Source organism: Aspergillus ochraceoroseus (genome assembly GCF_002846915.1).
Source record: "Aspergillus ochraceoroseus IBT 24754 chromosome Unknown P175scaffold_7, whole genome shotgun sequence".
Classification (NCBI taxonomy): Eukaryota; Fungi; Ascomycota; class Eurotiomycetes; order Eurotiales; family Aspergillaceae; genus Aspergillus; species Aspergillus ochraceoroseus.
In genome coordinates, this window is record NW_024468482.1 from 1177517 (window position 1) to 1197217 (window position 19701).

Sequence of the window (19701 nt, forward strand, 5' to 3'; positions counted from 1 at the left end):
TTTCTCGATTCTGCTTCTCCAACATTAAACGCTCACTGTTGTTGCCATTCTATTCGCCTGGTTCTCTGCCTTGATGATAAACTTGGTTCTTTTCTCCCTCTTCCTTCGAATATAAAAAATAGAAAGGAAGGTTCCGGCAGAGGAATCCCCCTCCCTCCCAAAAAGGAGAGGGGTGAATGCTTTCGGTGACACTTGCTTTGGGATACATTTACACAATTATACTATGGTTTTATTAGTAGCCCGTCACTAATCAGCCCACCTTGCCACCCGCTGCTATCGTCCATTGCCATATCGATACAAAACCCTGCCGAATACTCGCACCTTTCCCTTCTTTGCCCACCGTGATGGAGGCGGATCCATTGTCCGACGATGAGCGATCGGAAGAGGTCTCGACTATTGCTGCTATCTACCCCGAAATCAAGATTGACTTGTCGTCTCCATACAGGGCTTCGCTGGATCTCCCGGTGATTCCTTCGACTCCGTTAAGGGTTTGCTTTTACCAGCACCCGGAAGTTGGCTTTCCTACAGTCCTGACTCCTCCAACCTCCCTTGACGCCAGTGAAGTTGGTCTCGGCTCCACAGCGAAGATAGGTGACGGCCAAACAACCGTTGACCCCGAAAAAGACGTTCATGTCCTCTCTCACCTGCCTCCTCTTTGCCTTGAGATCGAACTCCCAAAGGGCTATCCCTCGGAGAAGCCGCCTATTTTTAAGCTGAGCACTAATCCACAATGGTTGCCATTGTGGATTATCTCAAGGCTCCTGGATGATGCCAAACGCCTTTGGGAAGAATTTGGCAGGGCCCCCGTTGTGTTTAGCTATATAGATCATCTCCAGCAAATGGCAGACACAGCGTTTGGGATTGACGCCATCCCTGGTTCAGAAGTACGGCTGCCGCGTGAATTGAAGATTGCCCTGTTGGATTTTAATAATAAAGCAGAGCGCGAGAAGTTTGAGCAAGAAACCTTTGAATGTGGGATTTGCCTTGAACCCAAGAAAGGAGTGCATTGTCATCGTCTCTTATTATGCTCCCATGTTTTCTGTGTCCCCTGCTTGCAGGACTTTTACAATACCTGCATCACCGAAGGAGATGTTGAAAATGTCAAGTGCCTTGCTCCTGGCTGTGGTAAAGAAAACCCCCCTACTGCGAGTGCCTCCGGACCTGTGAAAAAGCTCAGAAAGCATGATCGGACGCTCAATCCCTCAGAACTCCTACAAATACCCCTCGAGCAGGAAACCGTGCAACGCTATGTCTTCCTTAAACGAAAGAAGAAACTCGAGGCCGATAAAACTACCGTGTACTGTCCTCGACAATGGTGTCAGGGCGCGGCCCGGTCAAAGAAGCACCCCAAACCTCTTGATCCAATGACAGACAGCCTGGAGAGTTCTGATGACGAAGAGGATAGTACTGTCTTTGACCCTCTTGGAGATGAAAGCCAGCTCCCTCCAATGGCGGATCGCGTTGCTATCTGTGAGGATTGCAGTTATGCTTTCTGCTGTGTTTGCAAGAAAGGCTGGCATGGCGAACTCGTGCGGTGCTTCCCCCGACGAGAAGCAGAGCTCTCTGCAGAAGAAAAGGCAACGGAGGAATATCTCAGGCTCTATACATCTCCTTGTCCAACATGTAATGCCCCATGCCAAAAGCGTATGGGCTGTAATCACATGAAATGTTTCAAGTGCGATACACACTTTTGCTACCTTTGCTCCAGCTGGCTGGCTGAAGCAAATCCTTATCAGCATTTTAACGATCTCGCCAGTAGCTGTTTCAACCGTCTCTGGGATTTGGAAGGTGGTGATGGTATTGACCCCGAAGGCGCAGACGTTTTACATCAAGTCCCCGGAGAACTAGTTGAATTTGATGAAAGCAGCGACGATGAAGAATTCCAGCCATGGGAGTTAGAGCATGGCGAAGATGACGTGAGGCCCCGCAGACGACCTCCACCACCAGCTCCCATCCCGCCGCGGGTCAACCATGCAGCCGGCAATCATGACTTGGGGCGTAATGCCAATGGTTTGGATGCCGCTGGTCGGGCCGCCGCGGCTGAAAGACAAGCGCAAGCGCAAGCTATGGCCGAGATCCGAGCTGGCCATGGGCCTGAACGAGCCCAGCAGGCGCCCATCAGACGTGCTGGTCTTCAGCGATTCTTAGACCTGGTTCAAAACGACCGGGAAGATGAGTGGGATAGTGATGAGCTAGAAGACATCTTCTAATTTCATTGTCATGACAAAAATGCTTTTGATGCCTTTCTTCCCTATGATTTACTTTCTTATATTCTTACGACTTTGTGTTCAATCATCAGTGCATTCTTAAAACATTTTTACGACTTCACGATCATGACTATAAACCGGTTTTGGGGGCAACTTTCTGATTTGCAAATTTTTGTATTTATGATGACTTTTTTTTTTTTTTTTTTTTTTTTTTTTGCATTTGTATTAACGAATGATTGGTCTCTAGTGTTGGTTTACCAAGCTAGTCACTCATGTACAAGCTGATTTCCATTGTTCTGTTGAGATCAAGTCTGGTTCTCCATGTATGTATGTACATCATATCATGATTCTGTTAAGAGGTTTCAAAAAAAAAAAAAAAAAAAAGGATCAATAGTAAGCAATGGGTCGAGGGGAATAATATTGGATTATTTATTTATTTTATTTATAATTATCGGTGGAGTTTTATTTTTACGACGAAAATTTTCGCATTGAGGGCAGTCTGCATGACATGCTGGATCGGGATATCTTGCGCTCTCCTTCCAACGACTTTTGAACCCCGAAAAAAAAAAAAAAAAAAAAAAGAAAAAAACCATGCCCACTACCGAAACAATATATATACAAGAAGCTCGCAGATTCGGACTAAATCCTCTCTCCGCTCCGCAAGGGACTAGAAAGAAACAATCGAACCAAGTTGGAGATGGGATATCTTAATTGACAAACACACTTTCCATAGAAGTAACCAAATAAGGGATCTTCTACAAGGAAGCCCATGTGATATGCTGTGTCTCCCCATGTCCACTCTAAACGATAAGATACTCATCTTCGTCAATGGCAAGGCCATCACCGGTATCGGAAGAAGAATTCCACGTATACCAGAACTCATAGCTCATAACGGTATGGTCCGCAAACATGAGTAGAAGGCGATACCGGCGAGACGGGTTCCAGCCACGCCAGCTCTCCTCGGGCCGATATGCGCGGGTAGCTCTGGCATGGCACTCTGGTAACGTGAGAGGCGGTTGCTGTTGTCGGGGGTCTGGAGTTGAGGCTGAGGAATGCTCATTGTTGCCACCACTACGGCGTGGGCTACGAGCGGATGTAGATGATGTGCTGCTGCTGCTGCTGCTGCTGCTGCTTGGTAGTCGTGTTTCGGTTTCGGTTTCGGTTTCGGTTTCGTCGTTGTTACTGTCGGTATGGGTGTGTGTGTCTCTGTAATGGAACATGAGGGTATTGTCGTCGGCATTGCGAGGGATGTATGGGACGTCTGGGGGTGCTTCGAAGCCTTGCATAGGACCAACGGTCATGCCTAGCAGGGGGATAAGCGGGCGGTCGCCGTATTTTTCTTGGCTTTCGAAAGGAACAATCCAGTCTATTCGGAAGGAGAATCCAATATTCTTAGATTCGGTCAGTGCAATGACTGCTGCGCGGCCTTTTTGGGAGGCTGCTATGACGATACCGTGCTCGGGGATGTATTTGACCATGTTAAAGCGGTCGCAGGCTCGGAGGGATACTATAGGGTGAGTGAAGGGTTGGCGCAGAGGGGCACCGCAAACAACGCTTGCGTGGGAAGAGAAGGGGTGACAGACTAGACGGATGTCTGTTTGCGAGAAATGAAGAATTGGGAAGTTTGAGTTAGCTGGAGCTGAAGTGGTCGAATATGGATTAGCATATCTTTCCGTCTAGTAAGGCGGGGGATTTTATGTAGAGATACTAGGGTACATACGATCGAAGGTTTGGTATGCAAGACTACCGACTTCTGGGCTGTCGCTGTCTGAGTCATCGTCCGCTTCATCCATCTCCTGATCATTAAGATAATCATCCTCGTCTGTGGAGTCGTGATCCATGCTTTCACCAAGAAATTGCTCGATTTCATGGACATCACCGCCGAGCGCTTCGAGAAGAGCAAATTGAAGGAACTCTGGGGTTGTCAAAGGCCCATGTCCGGGAGGAATGGGGGTATTGATGTGTTCATCTGAACCTCCTAGGGCCCTTAGAAGTTCATTATGGCTTGCATCTTGCTGATCGTCCGGTTCTGGGTCTGTATCTGATGGACTATCATCACTCAAGTGATCTTCATGAAAAGAACCGTCCACAGCCCGGTGGCTAAAAGTGTCAGCGGATTCAGAAGGGCGAAAGCTACTGCTGACACTGGGAAGCGGGTTGATCGCTGCAAGATCACTAGGGTCGGGGGGCACTGAAGGATCACGGACACCATGAACAGCGGATTGGAGTGAACCATTTTTCGTACTTATTAGACAATCGGCTCCGAAAATATCAGGTAATACTGGCTCCTCTGGCTCGGCCTTGGCTGCGGGAGGGAAATAGTTGTACAAATGCGACGCATTAGATACTCGACTAATTAGTTTTGTCAAGTCAAGAATTGCATTTCCGTTCTTTATCCGTCGTTGGGGTTGACCACCACACGCTTCTTCTGTTGATCTGAGCAAGTGAAAGCTACGTGGGTCAAGAGCAATGACAGCCCATCCACGTTCGCTGCTGATAAGGTCAATATGTATATTGTCTTTTAACTTGATCAGAAGAATCAGAGCTTACTCGTTACGCAAAGTATCCGGAAAGGTCCTAAATGTGACTTCATTGAAATGGACCAGATTAAATGGCCCAAGGCTATCCCAAACCTTCCAAACTAGGAGTTTGTTTTCGATGTCTGTACTAACCATCCACACTCCATTGGGGTCAAGGTCACAGTTCAAAAAGGAGACTGACGGAATGTTGGTGAAATGGCCAGTGTAAGACAACTTAATGTTGCGAGTGCGGTGCTTTTCTGGCATCCAGTGTCGGAGCTGTGCGAACTGGTCGCTGGTCCTAATATGTAGCCAAGTTTGACCGTAATCAGCAAATCCACCATTGCTTTCCAACTGGGAGAACGAATCATCGGCACTCCCAGAGGCGGGATTAACAAGTGCGAAAGCGAACACAGTAATTAAACCAGTGTTTGCCGATACGGCGATCAAGCGGGCGAATTTGTGAATCGCCAGACCCCAAGCACTGGCCTCAACATACTCGACGAAGAAAGGGTCCACCTGGGAGCTATCCAAAGGCTTGGGTTCTTTTTCCTCTGAGGCTCTTTTTAGAGCTGAAAAGATTGCTTCAACTCGGTACCCGCAGACATTCCCAGAATCAGTAACGAGTAACAATACTTCCTCTCGACCCAAATCATCTACCAGGATGTTATTGATCGCGTGAGGGAAGGCCTGTGAAATATATCCACCGTTGTGTGGTTCCTTCATGACTGGCGTAATGATCATCTCAGGTTTAGATCCCAATATTTGGAACGATCCAGCGGGCTCCCAGACATAGATTTGATGATTGTAAGCAACAAACAATAGGTTACGACGCTGGGAGAGCGCAGTCTTCAACCAGTCAGAAAGAATAAAGTAAACGTAAATCGAGGACAGAAATTCTAGTTACCAAATTGTTGCGCCAAGTGGCAGTCTGGGGTGGGAAAGGATAGTCTGTACTAGAGCCATATTCAGTACCTGCGCCGGCCAGGATCAGGCAAGATAACATACGAGGAAAACTGATCCAAATGTCAGTGGACGAATCCTAGGGAGTTGGAACAACGTGCGACATAGTAAATCAGTCAATACGCACCCTTTTCGATCCTTTCTCGACGTTCAGCGCTCTCAGATGTAGGCCTTCGCGATGGCGAGACTTCGGACCTGGAGTCGGTCGATGAGCGTTATTATTGAACGCCATTCTGGAAAGTTACAGTCGTTATGGCTAAAATTTTAGTCACAGAGCACGACGGGTTGGGGAAATATAAAATTCCAGAAAAAGATTCATATATTAGAGAAAAGAAAAGAAAAAAAAAAACACAGTTGAGGTGACGGGAAGATACTGATATTTTGACGACACGAGGGGTATATGTATCAGATCCCGAGTGACATCACATGGAAGGAGGCGTCTATCCTCTGCAAACTACTTGCGATAAGCATTTTCAAATAGGGAGTAGCTAGAGTAGAGAAGAAGAAGAAAAAAACCCCAAAACACCCTCCAAAGTTCTCGGAAATATGGGGGAGTGTTGTCTCAATGTATGAAGTGCTTGAATGAAGTCTTCGAAACTGATGGGCTGATTGGCTGATTGGCTGCCTCAGGCTAAAATGCACGTGCCACATCCAGGTCTACTGCAGACCTCAGTTTGCGCGGCTTCATGCAGTCGACTGGTCTGAAGCCACTTGTGGAACGGAAACTACGTTGATATAATGGATCTTGTTGCGGGCGTTCGCAAGGAGGGGAGCCGGTAGGAAGCAAATCCGCTGTGATTAATCTGCTTTCGTCTGTGTAATTGACTAATCTCATATAGCGGCGGCCGCGGCGACTTCAAATGGTCCGATGTCAAAGATTCTACGCATCGCGAAAACTACCTAGGCCATTCTCTTATGGCTCCGGTAGGGCGCTGGCAACAGGGGAAGGATTTGCAGTGGTATGCTCGCGGAGAGGATGACCCGGATGAACAGGCTAGGAAGGAGCGAGAGGAGAGACAACGCGTCAAAGAAGCCGAGGAGGAGGCCATGGCGCTTGCTTTGGGTCTTCCGTTGCCGTCTAGAAGCACCGAATCAAATGCCAATTTGACTCCATTAGGCGGGAAGGATACTCAGAATGAGGGCGCGCTGCCCCGTGAAGCATTTTCTGATGCCGTCACAAAAGGTGGCAATATCCTTTTATTTACCCACCGGAGTGACGCTGATATGCTGATTATTGAGGAAAACATAGATCGCGATGATAGAGACAGTCGGAGACGGAGGCGCGACCGTTCAAGGAGCCCAAGGAAGGAACGCCAGAGGGATCGTAGCGGTGATCGGAACCGGGAACGCAGACACCATAGGCCTCGAGATGATCGCGATCGCCGCCATCGAAGCCATCGAAGCCACCGACACACATCCAGATCGAGGTCACGAGACCGGGACCGGGACCGGCATAATAAGCGATCGTACTCTCGATCTAAGAGTAGAGAGAGAAGACACCGGGATGATCGTTCTCGTAGATAGGTAAGCTACGGCAAAGTCTTACTACGCTGGCGACATTGGGTTATCTATATGCTGGAGGTAATGGACAGGGAGTTTGGCGTTTCATGGATAATCATTGGTGTACAAATTTCCGGAGTCCCATGTCTGCCCTATGGCTCTATACAAAACTTGAACGAAGACAAGAATTCTAAAGCTCGTCATGGCCCTTCTTTCCGCTGGCGGGGAGGTCGGGCATGGACATCATTTTGGCTACCAGGCTAGTCCACCCAGTAAAATGCTGTATCCGCTGTCCGTTTCCTGTCTCAGGGTTATACTGTTCCCATGCAAATCCAGACTTCTTCCATTCTCGGAAGACATTCTCGACCAAATTCTTTCTGAGCTTGGAGTACATCACACGGGCCCGTTCCTGTTGAGGGCCGGGTGCAGTTGCGGTATCCTATTTTAAATTGGTTAGTATCAGGTTAATTGTGCGGGTAATTGTAAAACCCACATGTAAGTTCTTAAGAACTAGATAGTTGATATTCATCCAAACAGGGCCCCTCCAATAGTTCTCCGCTGTTCCATATAGTTCGTCCCGCTTGCTCAAGCTCCGGATACCGTAGTCACTCCAGAGTTCCTCCGGGTCCTCAATGAGGTCCAGCATTGCCTTCAACCGCGGGCTGTCGGGGCCCACCATACCTGTCAAGAAGGGGGAAATGGAAACGTATCCTTTATGGCAAACATGAACGGACTCTTCATACTCGTCGATTGTAGCATCGCAGTACGTCTGTGCTCCGTCATCCCAATGAAGATCGTCGATGTTTCGTGCGATAGCGGTTTCATAGTTTTGGAACATCTCGGCATCTTCAGTCTCTCCAAGGGCATTGGCAATACGGCGAAGAGTGCGGGTCATCATACCCATCCAACTGATAAGATCAGCGTGGAGTTCACCTGGGTGCGGAGGCTGAGGTCGAGGGTAATCATCGAGGCCGGAAGTTAGGATGTGTTGGACAGTCCGCCCACGCCAGCGGTATGCCTCCTTGGTGGAAAACGCCTCCCGGTCATAAGACGTAATATCCCCAGTTTGAGTGGATCTGTACCAGAAATAATGCGTCTTTAGTAGAGGGTAAATCGAGCGCATGTAGGCCTCTCCCAACTCCGGATGCTTTAGGAAAGCAGAACGAAGGCTCTCTGTGTTATCGTCTTCGGCAAATATCCCAATCGAGCTGTTCTTCTTCTGAGCATCAAGTTTGTCGACAAACGCCTCGACAACTAGGAAGAGGGTCGGGGGATTGGCATAATGAGGGTACTGAACTGTGAACTCAGCTGGAACTTTGCTTCGAGCCTCGGCACCTAAGATTTGCTCCCTAGCAATCCAACCGTTTTCATCCATGAGATTAAACCAACTTTTCACGATCTCAAGCCTAATGGGTGCTAGTTAGTTGCATCGAACTTGCTTGCGGGTATTAAAGTAAAGCATGCTTTGATGCACACCCTGGGCAGTACATACGCGAGATCAGTATCCCAATCAATAACGAGAAGCAAATGGAAACCTTCATCCCAGAGAAATCCCCTCGGGAAAAAAGGGCGGGAAGGTACACAGGTAAAGAGATCCTTTGGCCCTTCCATCACAGGCTGTGCCCGGGCTCTAGCCTCCGCAGCTTCTTCCCAGAAACCCTCATCTTCTTCATCATACGCTGATGCAGCAGAACGGTCCACCAGATCAGAGCCGTGGAAAAAGCCGATACCGCCAACAAGGTTTGAGAACATTGATTTAGAGAACTCAAGGTACTTGGGCGAGTTGAAGGGGGCTTGGGGAGAGAGGATCTTCTCAAACCTCTCGGCGAAGGAGAGAGAGGTGCTTTCGATCTCGCGTGTAATTGTCTCGGCTTTAAATAACGCCATCAGTATTAAGTTCATCGCTCCCTAGAGTTTCGGTTTTACTCACAAGTGAGAGGTTGTGGCGCAGATCCCGAGGAGAAAAGAATATCGAACTACAAATCGTAAGCTTGTCGTTTGGGTAATACGGGATGCTGCATACCTCAAAAGCCCCTGCAAAAACCTTCTGCACGTACTGGACATTACCGTCGCCTGGAGCATTGTTGATGGTGAAAACCTGCGGCGGTGGAGGAGGATCCTCCGCTCCATATTTCCCGATGCATTCATCAACTGCCTTCTTCATCTGAGAGAATAGAATCACTGTATGAAATTAGTACCTAAGCATGAAAATTCAAGAACGGCAAGAATGGGGCCCTGTTACTAACTCTTTGACTGCCAGATGTGCTCTGGCTGTACTGATAAACTGGCTACGAAGGTCCGATCTAATGGCTTGTCTTCATATGAGGGATGATCATGCTGAGGATACGCATTGGTCTTAGCACCCGTAGTTATATCAATTGTAAAGTCTCCAAGATCAGAAGTGTAGCCAGAGAGCTTAACATCGTCTTCGAATCCTCGAGGATCTTCGCTTTCTGTGGTGACACCTAGATTTCCTAGCCCTTCCAATCCACTATAGAAGACAATCGTTACCGGCTGGTCGGGTAAGGCATCATCACGAGGAACACCTTTCACCCTAGCAGCCCAGCTGCCTCCGTGCTGTCCTCCAGGGACCTTGATGAAATCAATTGTCAAATCGAGAGAGTTTCCGGCATCGTGAATTGTTTCGCGCCCGCCCTTTCGGATATCGTACTCGTCCCAGCCATAGCCTGCCATTCCGTCATTTTGTTCGCAGGTGTGTCTAAAGTCTTTCAAAGGATCAGCACACGGTTATCTCTTAATTCTTGTAAGTACAGTTCAGGCTAGCTCTGGATGTATACTTTGTTGCGCAGTAGCGAAATTGTCCACTTTTGCCCACATCAAACCTGCGGAAAGACTGTTCGGAATTCGAGGACCGACTCCAAAGTACAGATTGGGCTTGTAAGGACCCCAGAGAAGTGACTGGTTGTTGGCTCTCGCGGCCTCGCTGGCCAGGACTGATACATCCTCCGTGGAGCCTTGCGAGAGGACCCCGACCGCACATAATAGCGGTGCTAAGAGGGGGGGGAGAATAGAGAGATGCATTATCGACAAGATATCACAAAGAGAGAAATCAATGCCTCTGAAATTGAGGCTGCAGCATGGATTGTGGCTGCGCAAATAGGCAGCTCCTGCGAGCTTGTCGGTGTCGTTGTCCGGAGTTTGTTGCTACTACTTATCTGTCATCAGCCGAGGGGGAGCTTTTCTCATTGCTGGCCTCCGGACCGCGCAACTTACCGTGGCTCCAAGCTCTTTTACATTTGACACACATTTGACACACATTTGACCTACAATTGATCTACAATTAGATTACCCTGATAGTCTTATCTCTTCGCTGTTGTAAATTCTATGTACATTAATCTGTTCTAGGGATTACAGAAAACTCCTGGGGTCCAAAGACCTGATATTCGCACTCTTTGCCCTACCATCAAACACAAACTCGCTGATTAGCTTTCCTGTGCCTGGCGCATTCTGAATCCCCCAGCAGGTATGGCCGGCAGCAAGGTAAAGTCCCTTAGTACCCGTATGGCCAATTAATGGGCCCCCACGGATAGCAGTGACATTGGGCAAGTAACAGGCCTGCCGCGCACACACCTCTCCGTCCCGTAGGACGTCAGAGATAGCACCGACTTGGTTGATGATGTCCTGGCAACGCTTTTGATCGACTTCAACATCAGCAGTGGTACTTGGCAGCGGAACAGTCTGGTCTCCTTCTCCACAGGCGTAGACTGTATCGTCGGGGCGAGCGTAGATCTCGGGGGTTGCCACAGTGGGACGTGATGGATTGGCCGGATCAAAATCAGCTGGGATCTCAATATTGGTGAAGAGAGTATGTGCGCTAGTTGGCCTAGTAGGGCGTATAACAACGCTATGCGCGCGTGTTGCAGAAATTGGAGCTTCGGGCATGACGGAAGTGGTCCAGGGGCCCGCAGCCACTACAACATCGGTTGCAGGGATGGTGTGCGATTGACCAGTTTCCTTGGCCGTGTATGTGACGGATTTGACGGCATCGTTCTCATAATCAATACTGGCAACTGATCCTAATGTTATCTTGGCGCCCTTCTCCTCCGCCAGCTTTGCAATTGACGTTGTAAAAAGATATGGGTGAACTTGTGCCGTTTCACCAGGGTCACTCATGCTTTCATAGCCTCTTACAAGGCCCGACTCAATCCAGTCTAGGCCCTCGGGCATTTGAGCCGTTTTCAACTTTCCCATAGCTGCTGGGCTGCGTTTCTGAAGAGACACCGAGTTGCCATCTCTGCCTGCGTCCTTCTTTTCCTGCAGTGGGCGGCCTCTAGCAACAAGCTGTCCGCAGCCAACCTGTCGATACCCCCATATTTCTTTACCATTGTGCTCCTTGGCCAGTTCCGCATGTAGTTTGTAACTCAAGGGCACAATATTGCTTGGGTATGCCCATAATGCCAAAAGACCGCCCGCCTTGCCTGATGCTCCCCCCGCAATTTCCGACGCTTCAAGAAGAGTCACTGAATGTCGCGAAGAGTCAAAAGAGGGATGTCGAGTTAAGTAATAAGCGGAGCAACAACCAATGATACCGCCACCTAAAGTGAAATCGAATTATCAGTATCTAGGATAGAGAAAACCGCCTTGGTCGTGCGGGGTAGCCCGCACAAACTCGTGGCTCAGCCATACCTATAATAACAATCTCACGACGCTCACTTGGAACTGACATCTTGCCGCACTGCGCGACCCGAGACCCGAGAGCACTTAAAGAAACCACGATAAGAAAGAGTTGGTAGTTTGAAGAAGCAAGTTTGACAAATCAAGGAGATAAATGGGCCTACGTCACTTGAGTCATGTGCCGCGCCCCTCCATTTCAGTATTTACCCCCCCAACATCGGATTTTTAGATGAACCAGGATGAACCAGATTTCCAATACTTGGGTGGATATTTGTTGTTAATGTGTCAATGTTTCAATTAATGCAAACGTGAGGCAAATAGCGTTGAGATTCTTGAAGATCGGGTGTGTCGAAAAAAGCACCCCTGAGATAAACCCGATAACCCATAAATAGCTCTAACTCCAGTGATGCATGTAGTTACAAACCCGTAGCGATAAAACGGCTCCAGTATTGAATCATTTGAGAAAAAAATTGACGACGAAATCCAAGCAAATGTTGCAGAATCGCAGACAAGGATCTAGCACCTTTCACCTCGAGGGACTGAGCGGCCTGTTGAAACCTCCTACACGGTTCATATATTGTCTGTATTCGCTCTTCTTTTCCTTTCGCACTCCGTAGATGTTGTTACCGGGTACTTTGGTGTTCTTGGTACTCCGGAATTTGGAGAATCCCATGCTTCGACGAATCATTTCCTCGATATCATCTTCTCCAGCCGCATCGTCAAGATCCATGTGAATATCATCCTTGTATCGGTCTGATTGCTTCTTCAAATCTGTGGTGCCGTTCAACTGGCCTCGGGGATCTTTGCGTTCGTTCCTGCGGTCGCCTCTAGAGCCTCGGGGTGGTGATCTGTCCCTGTTACCGTTTCGTGTCGGCGATCGAGAGCGGTCGCGATACCGGTCACTTTTCGAAGGATAACCTTTTCCACAATTAGAACTCTGGCCAATTGAACGGCGATAGAATACATACCTCTTCTATCATAGTATCTGTCTGCACTGCTGCTCCTCTCGCGAACTCGCGTTTCCCGTCCGTCCCTATCCCTATCCTTCCAGTCCCGGTCGCGGCGATCCCTTGACCTGCTTCTTTCTCGCCGCCGTTCTTTTCGGTCCCTTGACCGGGAGCGGTACCTTCTATCCTCGCGCGGGCCATCGCGCCTTCCGTCACCAGGCTGGGGTTCGCGTTTTTGGCGCCTATCCAAGTCGGAGTCTAACTCAGGAGAGCGTATCCTTCGATCGTCCATGTCCCACATTGCTGAGCTATCAACCCGGCGAGCGCGCTTTGCTGGTGGCTCTGTCATTGTCGCCAGCCGAAATTTCAGAGCTTGGTTGAGTTCCTAGTCAAGAAAGGTGGAAGTTTAATGTTCTCGAAGGCTAATAAACCGGAGAGTGATAGCCAATAAAATTAAGTGGATAAAAGTAGGCCTTAGACGTGCATGGGACAGATAGCGGAGCAGTATTCGAAGTGCGAAGAGTATTTCTCACAATCCCCCGTCGTTGTTATTAGATGATTTGGGTGTCGAAGCTCCCTGGGAATTATTACGGGAGGTGGTTTGTACCGGTTGCGCGGCTAGTTCCCTACGACAAGTTTCTCCAGATAATGGCACAATTCAAGACACCAATCCTAATAATGTCTTGAAAAAGGCAATGTTTAGCATTAATCATATAGCTTAGATGAGATATTAACAAGTAAGGTACCTACCGAATATATATATATATACATTCAAAAATCGAAATTGGTATGGGGAAACCGTCGGAGTATAATCCGCCGGACCCTAAGAAATTCCGGCCCGAAGATGACACGACCTGATTCTATGTTAGAATCATCATAATATAGCATCCACGAGGAGAGAAGTTGGCCGTTTTCAATTCATTCTCACCACGCAGTCATGTTTTAATCTTCCCTTCCTTGTAATGCTTTTCTCATTAATTCTTCACATCGGTGAATTCCCTTTTTAATTTTTATTTTATGCCATTCTATTCTATTCTATTCCTTTTGGTTTCCTCTTCCTGAATCTGTTTCATGTCTCGCGGAAATTCGACGTCTCCCCCATATACCACCGTCTACCCTGCCGATCCTAGGGCTGAGTAAGTTAGCTTAAAAGGGAAAACGTGTCAGATTCCTGTCTGACATCCTGCGGATGCGAAATCTAGTCTCTACGCATCATGGAGCTTAACGATGCATCCGCCGTCTGGCATCCGGCGCTGCGATCCGAAGATAACGGAAATCTCGTCGCGGCTGAGACGAGCGACGCATTGATCGAGTCCGCTTCTGCCTCCTGTCCTCCCCCGATACCCACCATGCAACCTGCCGATTCAAGCGCCATTGATACACCTAGTCTGGATGAACCTGCGCCTGTGCAGGACGCAGAAACACCGTCGGCTTGCGGTGAACTTCTCATTCCTACCGAGACACCAGTTGAGTCTCTAGAAGAGGCTTCGGAGGTCGTACCTCCGGTAGTCGAGGATAATCACGACTTGAAGACTTTCGAACCTGAACCCGAGTCCCGACCCGAACGTGAGCAGACAATGGTTGAGGCCGCGTCGGATCCATCACAAGACCATGTAGCGGAATTCGAGGTCTCGCAGACCCGCGAAAAGTCGTCCGAATATGTTCTCAATGGCGAAGCCGCTGCTGCGGGCCCGGTACAGGGGCTGAGTGTTTACAACGATGATCCATGGGCCATCGAGCGTCAATCGGAGGAGCCTCCTACGCCTATTAATGGGCATATTGGCGGTACCAATCATGACTTTTGGGGAAGCCCGAAAAGTGTCGACGATGGCGAGGGCGACTTCTTCGACCAGCTGAAGACACAAACAAAGCCGATTTTCGCCCCACCAGAAGCAGAGTCCAGATTCGAAGAGGGCATGCCTCTGTTGGATGATAACCTAGAAACACCGATTGAGCAACCGGCGAACCAGGAGAGCCAGCTGGACACTGTTTTTGCTAATGATGAGGATGAGGACGACGGGTTTTTCAGTACCAGTCGGATGCCAGCACCGGAAAACGGAAAGGAAGCTAAAATTCCGTTTCATATCAAACGCAAGAGCACCTCCCAGGTCTTGGGCACACTTGATGTTTCGCAAACCTCACCTACTAGTCCTCTTTCCCCGACGGCAGAAGAGTTCGACAACATCCTCGCGGCTGCGGCATCGGGATCAGACAATAAGGCACAGGAGCATGAACAGGAGCAAGTACAGGAACCAAAAGAGGAAGAGGACTTGGCGGCGAGGTGGGAGGCAGAACTCTCTGGTGATGAGCTCCCAGCTGCTCCGGCTGAGGAGGACCTAGCAGCACGTTGGGAGGCAGCCCTTGATGATGACGATGATTTACTGTTGGACGACGAAGCCACCGGGGATGCGAAAGCTACTCAGGAACAACCCTCTCAGACCGTTAATGGATATGTACCGGATGCGACCCCCCCAGGGCTCCGCAGCCCCTTTGGAACTCCGCAAGGCTCGAGTAGGCCCAAGGCGCAGCAAACTTCATACACTCCCCATCAGCCCTCTACTTCGGATCTGCTCCAAGGGGTCGTCCCTCCAGCGAACTCCGCATATGCCGCTGACTATTTCAATCCCCAACCCCAGCCACCTGCACCGCTGGGCAAGGCGGAGAGCTTTGCGGAACGCTCTAAAGAGGGCTACAAGTCTCCTTACGATCTCCCGGAAGATATTACCCGACGCCGCAGACCTTCCCAAAAGCCGGTAGTGGCGCAGGCTGCCCATACACCACCAACAATACCCCCCCCCCGAAGTAGCAGCATTCCAGTACCACCCCCAAAGTCATCGTCTCCGCTATCAGCCCCGCCGTTGGGCTCTACTTCCCCACCCAAACCAGTGGTTCCTCCGGTTGCATCTTCTCCGAAGAACTTCTACGAGGATCTTCCCCTACCCCCGGTTCGACCTCGTTCGCGGCCTGCAAGCTCGGGGCGTTATGCACAGAATTTCAACGCACCAGCTCCTCCTCCGGTAGGCCAGCTGCCTCCCCCGAATGACCTCTCAGTTCAACCCCAGCTACAGCAGCCGGAAAGACTAGCACCATATGCGAACACATTAACCCCGAGCGGCCTAGGCCCTCCTAGTGTCCCTAGTGTTGCTTCCAGGTATTCTCCAAAACCACCAAGCCTGCAACCTGGACCCAAGCCAGCTGCGAACCCCAGATACTCTCCCGCTCCTCCCCAATCTACCGCCCTTCCCCCCCAAAATCGGTACGTCTCTCAGCCGCCTAACATTCCGGGACAAGGGGTTGCTTTACCATTCCAGCCACGTACCTCGAGTCCACTAGCCTATCACGAAAAGGTTTCCTACCAATCCCAGGAAATCCCTAAACAGCTTCCTCCCTCGCAGCCCGCTCCCCCGGAGATACCTCCTCCTGAGCAACAATCCCTAACTGATACGGGGGTTATCTATGCATCTCCGCCTCGAGTCCACCCGGTTACTGCAGGTGTTATTGGCGAGGATACTCAGGGGGATGCTTCCACCAACTATCAGCAGACCTCTCCACCCAGGAACCCATATGCACCTCCTTCATATGTGGCGGAGTTTTCGCGCCGTCTTTCGCAATCAAGTACCGGCCCGTCAGCCTATGCGCCGTCTTCAGATGACTCGCCCCTTGTTCCTCCTCGGAGATCGCAGACACAGTCCCCTACTCAACAGAAATTAAGTCAACGGTTGTCTGTGCCACCCATCGATCCATTGAAGAGACCTGCTTCTGTTCATGGCTCTACTTCTCCGACCAAGACAGCTAGTCCGTACGCGCCTGTTGTAGGCTCCAGCCATACTCGCGCCATCTCCCAGTCACTCGAGTTCATTCCGCCCACCGATGGGCAAGAACTGGATCCTCTTGAAAGATGGAAAGGTGCCCCGATCGTCAAGTTCGGGTTTGGTGGTGCCGTGGTCTCTTGTTTCGCTAAACATGTCCCACGGTACAGTGCTGGCCAGGCCGCCCCGAAGATCAAGCCCAGCCCTGGAGAGGTGAAAATACTACAGCTCAGCGATTGGACTCCTTCACCGGAGAGCATTGTACAGCACCCCGGCCCTCTGAGAACCAAATCAAAGAAGAAGGACCTGATTGCCTGGCTTTCCAGCAAGATTGCTGCCTTTGAAAACGAAGGGGTTCCGGAAGCTATTCAGTCACACCTTGACTCCTCCGCGCGCCACGAGGAGAAGATTCTGCTCTGGAAAATTGTGCGAGTTTTAGTTGAGCATGATGGCGGCTTGCAAAGCTCGCCTGAGCTGCAGACCTCTGTGAGGAACGTGATTTTCCCTCACCTGCAGAATGCTGAGTCGGATCTTACCTATGGAAATAACGTCCAGTCTTTTTCTATGACCCAGCCTGACGCTAGTTCTCGACCCGATTCCACTGAGTCCAAGTCCTTAGGAGGTATTCAGAACAGTCTTCTCCTTGGTGACAGAGAGAAAGCGGTTTGGACAGCGGCTGACAGTCGCCTCTGGGGACATGCGATGATAATTGCGTCAACCATGGAGAAGTCTGTTTGGAAGCAAGTCGTGCAAGAGTTCGTCAGACGCGAGGTTAGGTCTACTTGTGGTAAAGCCGAGTCCCTGGCTGCTCTGTATGAAATCTTTGCTGGAAATATCGAAGAAAGTATTGATGAACTTGTTCCCCCCTCTGCCAGGGCCGGATTACAGATGGTCAGCAAAGTGGATGGACAAGGGTCCTCCAGGAATGCTCTGGCTGGCCTTGAGTCTTGGAGAGATACCTTGGGTTTGGTTCTGAGTAACCGCAGTCCTGAAGATCATCAGGCTCTCTTGGCTCTGGGCCGCTTGTTGTTGACGTATGGCCGGGTTGAGGCAGCTCATATCTGCCTTATTTTCTCCCGAGCTTCTGTGTTTGGTGGGCCGGATGATCCACAAGGCAACATTGTACTACTCGGAGCTGACCACCGCTCATCCTCTGCTGCTTTGCTAGATGATGATGCTATTTTACTTACTGAGGCATATGAATATGCTACATCTGTACTAGCGGGCTCTCCGGCAGCTACCCTTCCGCATCTTTTGGCATTTAAACTTATTCACGCTCAATCACTTGCAGATCGTGGCCGCATCTCCGAGGCGCTTCAGTACTGTGAAGCTATCGCCGCTGTCCATAAGACTAGCACAAAGCCCTCAGGATATCATCACCAACGCCTGTTCTACGGAGTTGACGAACTGTCTACGCGCCTGAGGCAGACCTCTGGTGATGGAGGATCTTCTTGGATATCTAAACCCAGCATGGAGAGAGTCTCCTCCTCTATGTGGAATAGGTTTAGCAATTTCGTTGCCGGTGATGACAGTGATGCCGCGTCTACGGGGTCGACTAAGGCTGGAGAGCCAGACATTGGCCCTTTCGCCAAAATTGCCGGCACACCCACCGTGAGCCGTTCACCTTCTGTGACAGACTTGTATGGCCCGTACCCTATCCCTGGACCGCAACCAATCCCCACCAGTGGACCTTCACGATATCAGCCGAGTAACCAATATGCGCCGAACTCGCCGCCCGATCAAGGTCGTGGTAGGTCGTCCCTCGACTCGCAGAGATCTGCGTCTTTTGGGCACTCCTATGGCCAGCGACGCGGATCGCAAGAGTATCCTCCTCCAGCACCCGATAACAGCTCGTATCAAGGAGGTCCGATGTATGGTTCACCCTCTGCTGGGTACCAGTCCACGCCCCCTCAGACCTCATGCATGTCTCTTGCCCCTGTTGACGAAGACATGGCAACTCAAACCTACCCAGAGACACCCTCTGCGCCACCGCAAGGGCTGTTTGCCAATGACTCGCCCTACCAACCCCCGGTACAGAATTCGTTCGATCACTCCCTGGACAACGCTTCCGCGCCAGATCTCCATATAGGTGAAGGCGGAGGATACATGCCCCCCGCTATCAATACTGGATATGAGCCTCCTGCTGCAAGCACTGACTACGAGCCTCCTACTGCAAACACTGGCTACGAGCCTCCTGCAAGCACTGGTTACGAGCCTCCCTCTGGCAGCACCGGTTATGAGCCTCCCTCCGCTAGTATTGATGGTCCAGAAATGGAAGTTAATGAAGAGGGTGATGAGCAGCTACGACACACCAGTTCAGACATGCAGGATGATGATGATGACCTTGCTGCTCGCGCCGCCGCCTTGAAAAAAGCCGAACGCGAGCGTAAGGATCGCGAAGCCGAAGAGGCCTTCCGGAAAGCAGCAGAAGCTGATGGTAAGTCATCTAATTTTTTTTTTCTTTGCTAATCACCTTGCTAACCATTTCTCTTTAGCTCAAAAACCTGCTCCTGCAAAGGGAGGCTGGTGGTTTTCTGGATGGGTCCGGCGTGGAAATAAAGAGGCCGACAATATTAGCGGAGGACCGATTCGCGCCAAGCTTGGCGAGGAAAGCTCCTTCTATTATGATAATGAGTTGAAGAAATGGGTCAACAAAAAGGATCCCAATAGTGCCACACAAGCTCGTGCTACTCCACCCCCGCCAAAGGGACTGGCTCCTCCCAGCAGAAGTGCCAGCGGTAGCACTGCACCTCCTCCGGCTCCTAGTTTGGGAGGACCCAACAGCCGGCCTCCGTCGTCGGCAGGTGCTCCGCCACCGCTCTCCGCTAGCCCTGTGCCATCATCACTTGGTCTTCCCCCACCAACACTGGGGCGATCTGTCTCTACTGGTGCTGTCTCTGCCGGTGCGATGAACTCCCGGCCAGGAAGCTCCTCTGGGCCTCCCCCTCGACCTGCAACGTCCTTGAGCAACGCGAGTTCGATTGACGATTTGCTGGGGGCTCCGCAGGCGCGCAAGGGCAACGCTGCCAGGGGGAGAAAGAAGGGCCGTGGCTACGTTGACGTAATGGCCAAATAAGATGGCAGCTGCTTGCTTTCAACAGCGAAGGCCTTTTAACACTTG

General features: G+C 50.4%; 7 protein-coding genes across 7 annotated transcripts; 3 read left to right on the forward strand and 4 right to left on the reverse strand.

Moving 5' to 3' along the window:
- Nucleotides 1–344: 344 nt before the first annotated feature.
- Nucleotides 345–2210, forward strand: P175DRAFT_0495157 (RBR-type E3 ubiquitin transferase; the record flags this gene model as incomplete). The annotated part of the gene is made up of 1 exon (XM_040896057.1): nucleotides 345–2210. One exon carries the CDS (start codon nucleotides 345–347, stop codon nucleotides 2208–2210), a length of 1866 nt encoding a protein of 621 aa, XP_040750187.1.
- Nucleotides 2211–2742: 532 nt separating this feature from the next.
- P175DRAFT_0559621 (uncharacterized protein) lies at nucleotides 2743–6244 on the reverse strand. The gene is made up of 6 exons (XM_040900935.1): nucleotides 5817–6244; nucleotides 5735–5742; nucleotides 5634–5682; nucleotides 4758–5575; nucleotides 3928–4700; nucleotides 2743–3846 (listed from the first exon to the last, which is right to left on the reverse strand). The coding sequence occupies exons 1-6, from the start codon at nucleotides 5919–5921 to the stop codon at nucleotides 3008–3010; spliced, it is 2592 nt and encodes an 863-aa protein (XP_040750188.1). The 5' UTR covers nucleotides 5922–6244; the 3' UTR covers nucleotides 2743–3007.
- Nucleotides 6245–6427: 183 nt separating this feature from the next.
- Nucleotides 6428–6948, forward strand: P175DRAFT_0495159 (MMtag domain-containing protein; the record flags this gene model as incomplete). The annotated part of the gene is made up of 3 exons (XM_040896058.1): nucleotides 6428–6465; nucleotides 6529–6872; nucleotides 6929–6948. 3 exons carry the CDS (start codon nucleotides 6428–6430, stop codon nucleotides 6946–6948), a joined length of 402 nt encoding a protein of 133 aa, XP_040750189.1.
- A 431-nt stretch (nucleotides 6949–7379) lies between these two features.
- Nucleotides 7380–10231, reverse strand: cwh41 (mannosyl-oligosaccharide glucosidase; the record flags this gene model as incomplete). The annotated part of the gene is made up of 7 exons (XM_040899042.1): nucleotides 7380–7628; nucleotides 7683–8595; nucleotides 8682–9060; nucleotides 9120–9165; nucleotides 9213–9370; nucleotides 9436–9915; nucleotides 9988–10231. 7 exons carry the CDS (start codon nucleotides 10229–10231, stop codon nucleotides 7380–7382), a joined length of 2469 nt encoding a protein of 822 aa, XP_040750190.1.
- A 248-nt stretch (nucleotides 10232–10479) lies between these two features.
- Nucleotides 10480–11908, reverse strand: P175DRAFT_0503602 (NAD(P)/FAD-dependent oxidoreductase). The gene is made up of 2 exons (XM_040897664.1): nucleotides 11837–11908; nucleotides 10480–11745 (listed from the first exon to the last, which is right to left on the reverse strand). Exons 1-2 carry the CDS (start codon nucleotides 11874–11876, stop codon nucleotides 10559–10561), a joined length of 1227 nt encoding a protein of 408 aa, XP_040750191.1. The 5' UTR covers nucleotides 11877–11908; the 3' UTR covers nucleotides 10480–10558.
- A 442-nt stretch (nucleotides 11909–12350) lies between these two features.
- On the reverse strand, nucleotides 12351–13120 carry P175DRAFT_0534572 (uncharacterized protein; the record flags this gene model as incomplete). The annotated part of the gene is made up of 2 exons (XM_040900147.1): nucleotides 12351–12742; nucleotides 12793–13120. 2 exons carry the CDS (start codon nucleotides 13118–13120, stop codon nucleotides 12351–12353), a joined length of 720 nt encoding a protein of 239 aa, XP_040750192.1.
- Nucleotides 13121–13985: 865 nt separating this feature from the next.
- Nucleotides 13986–19656, forward strand: sec16 (COPII coat assembly protein SEC16; the record flags this gene model as incomplete). The annotated part of the gene is made up of 2 exons (XM_040896059.1): nucleotides 13986–19017; nucleotides 19076–19656. 2 exons carry the CDS (start codon nucleotides 13986–13988, stop codon nucleotides 19654–19656), a joined length of 5613 nt encoding a protein of 1870 aa, XP_040750193.1.
- Between the last annotated feature and the right edge of the window lie 45 nt (nucleotides 19657–19701).